The sequence below is a fragment of the Castanea sativa genome, chromosome 3, assembly GCF_040712315.1.
Source record: "Castanea sativa cultivar Marrone di Chiusa Pesio chromosome 3, ASM4071231v1".
NCBI lineage: Eukaryota > Viridiplantae > Streptophyta > Magnoliopsida > Fagales > Fagaceae > Castanea > Castanea sativa.
In genome coordinates, this window is record NC_134015.1 from 39729288 (window position 1) to 39732958 (window position 3671).

Consider the following 3671-nt stretch of genomic DNA (forward strand, 5'->3'; position numbering starts at 1 on the left):
CCGGACCCCACCTAATCACCACTTTCTTCACAAAGGTCACACCCACACCCACCCACGTGGAGAGTTCACCACACGCGCTCTGAGTACCATTACGTGTGGGTCTTATCTCAACAAACACTTTATTCCCGATATAGTCCCAACGAGAAAAAAAAAAAAAAAGAGCAAAACGAAAAAGCAATCACAACCTTATTTGTTGGCAAGTGTCTTGTCGCACACACAAAAATTTATATATATCCGAAATTTTCTCGCTATCCAAACGGTATTTAAAAAACAGCGAAAAGAAATTAAATTCTTTCAGCTCTCTCTCTCTCTCTCTGTGGGATTGGAAGAATACCACCGCTGTGTCTCTTTCTCTCTCTGTAGTTTTCTAGGATTCGTTCAGAGAGTTTCTTGCCTTATTACAACTCTCCACATATGAATACTACTAACGTTAAAACCCTTCTCCAATCAGCACAAACGTTTGTAGATAAAAGTTTCTGAAGACTCTTATCCATTTACCTCGATTTCTGCGAAAATCGAAAAAAACTCCTAAAATAGGAAAAAAAAATCGGATTGGGGGCTTACAGATTTTGAAAGCAAAAATCCAAAAAAAAAAAAAAAAAACTATGACGAGAAGGCAACATCAAGATCAGCAATCAAAGGTTTTCCACGAGCTTTCAGCTCTGGTTCTTAATATTCTACGATATCCGCCGGCGCCGATCCCGTTATCCGATGACTCTCCGGCGCCGATGACAACGACCAGGTCGGCCGAGGCGTCGGCGTCGAGACGGTCGTCGACGGAGGCGGCGGTTGCGCAGATAACGCCGGCGGGGTTCGCGTCTTTGATGCTGGGGATTTCGTTGGCTCTGATGCTGTGTGGATCGGTGACTTTCTTCATTGGGTTTTTGTTGATGCCGTGGATTCTGGGTTTGATCATGGTTTTCTATGTAGCTGGGATCGTCTCCACGATTTCCGTGTTGGGTCGCTCTCTTCTTTGTTACGCCACGCCACCACCCACGCCGAGAAAGGACATTCCTGGTAAATATAAATCAATAAATTTTCTTCCTTTTTTTTTTTTCTTTAATTTTTTTTTTGTGTGTTTGTTTGTTTCTGAATAATGATGGCAAAGGAATGAATTGGTTGGTTCTTTGGTATTTTCATCTTTGGTTGGAGATTCTGTTCCGTGTGTTTGTCTTGTTCCTAGGATACAGAAACGTGGTTAAAGTTTAAATAACTATTAACTAGTGCTAATAAATTGCTTTAAATTTCCAATTTTGTCTTCTTATTGCTTTTCCAAAACTTTTAATTGGTTTCCATGGTATTTGGGTTCTTGGAGTTTAGGAACTTATTCAATTAGGGACTAATAACTGTTTTTTCAATGATAGCAAGTATGCGATTCAATGGAATCTCATGCTTTATAAACTGAGGATGATGTTATTTTTTTACACAATCAAACTCCGGAAATTGACAATTTACTAAGTCTTCTTTGATCTTCCACATCAGGGTTCATCTTTCTTAATCAGGGTCAAACTAAAATATTTTGGTTTGTATCTCACCTATGGCCTTGTTTTTTTCATGAATTTAAGGTGTTGGATCCCCTGTGCTTATTTTGTGATTCATAATAAGAAAAATTGGGGTGGGGAGTGGAGGAGGCAAAGTCTTTATGTTTATGTATATGCGAGGTTTGTCCGGAGTAGAGAAGATGCAAGTTACAGCGTAGTGTGATTGACAGAATTTGAAAACGTGCATAATGCATGGCGATATTTACTTTGCCTGTTATTCATTCCTGTCCTTCTTGCCTTCCTACCCGATGTATGGGTCGAAAAGTTACAGTGGTCAGTAGCTGTCAGTAGGTCTAGCTTCTTTGGTTCGGTGCTAGTTGCTGCTATGTGGGTAACTTTTGAGCAAATGCTGCATACTTTCTCCGTCTTGGATATGGATTAACTATGTGATTTACCAAAACGCAAATGAGAGGAAGGAAAGGAAAGAATGGAAGAAACAGGTTGGAGATTGCTTCAGGGTTTAAATTGATTTAAAACAATCTGTGGTGTCTCAATTTATCAGATATGTGGGATCCATTATGTTAGTGGTTAAAAACTGCAAAGATTGGACTATCATTATAGGTCTTGTTTTTACATTCTTTGATATTTTTATCCATTATGTAATGCGTGATATTAGTTGATATAAGTTATTTGTGTCTTGTTAGTTTGCTGGATTATGTTGTTTTGGATCTCCAGAAAATTGATTGGGACACCCAAGTGTTAGATTATTGCTTATTTATCAATGAATAGTTAAAATGTAAAAGTCTTCATTATTCATTCTTACGCTAATAGGTTATGAGCACCTGCCCCATTCCCCGTTGCATATTTACTTTAGTCATGGTATTTTGTTGTGCAGTTTTAGATATCAATTTGTGAGCAATTTAACAGAAACATGAATATGTATTTAAAATTATGAAATAAAAATTTGTTTAGCAAAACCAATGAGATTTGTGGATCTCAAATTTGTTGATTTTTTTTTTAATTTTACCAACTTTTCACAACCTATGAGACTCAAGACCCAATAGAATTTGATTGTAGTATTTTATGTTGCTGATCATGAACAGCTTGGAGGTAATGAGTACTTGGGATGCATCCAAATCAATAGTTGTTGGACATTCTTTACACTTATTATGATCTGACTAGTTAATGGAGTATGAGTTGTGACCTCTGCAAATACGCTAGTTAATAAGACCTAAATCTTGTGATACTTGAATCTCACTCAAAAAGAAATTCAGCGGAACTTGAAGGTAGTAACACATAACACATGGCATGTTGCACCTTTAGGGTAGAGTTAGTTTGAATTAAATTCGGGCACATGACCATGAAGAGTTACTATCTTAAAGTACATGTATGGCCTGACTTGGGCTAGACTGTCAACCTTCAAGCACCCTCTGCATCTATATTTTTGTTTTAATATCAATTGTGCAGCAGTTTTATACAATTTGGAAGATTGCTGATTAACTTTTTCCTTCCCCTATAACTTTCTGTTGCTGCAGCATGGAAACTTTTGTGAAGAGAGAGGATGGTTCACATGGAGAGACCGAGAGAAGGAATTGGATTATACAGGGGAGGATCTGAGCAAAGCGGATGTACCTGTGCGTATTGCCTCTTTTAGCAACTTATAGGACAATTAAAACACCGAGCTTCTTCGAGTATTGATGCAGGGAGTGTGGATTATTGTTTATTAATATGTGGATATTTGTAGAAATAGTGAATTGTTAAAGATCATCATGTACTGTTGTTTGATGAATTTCCATTTGTGAGAAGAATTAGGAAAGCTATTCCAATTTCTTTCTTCTATTCTATATCATAAGTTTATGCATCTTTGTTCATGGATGTATCTAATTTCAGCAGGTAGGCATTCTTTCTTTTTTTCTTCTTTTTTAAAGGCAGCATTGTATATTGTTATGGTGGTGGTTATTTATTTATCGAAGTGGCTTACTTTGAAAATGAAAAATATTGAACATTTTTAACAAGATTATTATCTTCTTGGACGCACTTGATGATGAGAAAGGAAATTATGGAATCAAAACCTTTCTTTTTTAAATATTTAAACTAAACACTATTGCATGGCAGGTCACTTGAATCATGTCCCAAGTTATTTTCTTGTCTTTAGTTGTTTCCATTAGAAAAATATTTCTAGAGGCTGCT

At 36.8% G+C, this 3671-nt stretch overlaps 1 protein-coding gene across 1 annotated transcript; it reads left to right on the forward strand.

Annotated features, from left to right (window-relative positions):
- Nucleotides 1-267: 267 nt before the first annotated feature.
- LOC142628025 (uncharacterized) lies at nt 268-3352 on the forward strand. Its single transcript, XM_075801958.1, has 2 exons — nt 268-1017; nt 3017-3352. Exons 1-2 carry the CDS (start codon nt 606-608, stop codon nt 3031-3033), a joined length of 429 nt encoding a protein of 142 aa, XP_075658073.1. The 5' UTR covers nt 268-605; the 3' UTR covers nt 3034-3352.
- The last annotated feature ends 319 nt before the right edge of the window (nt 3353-3671 follow it).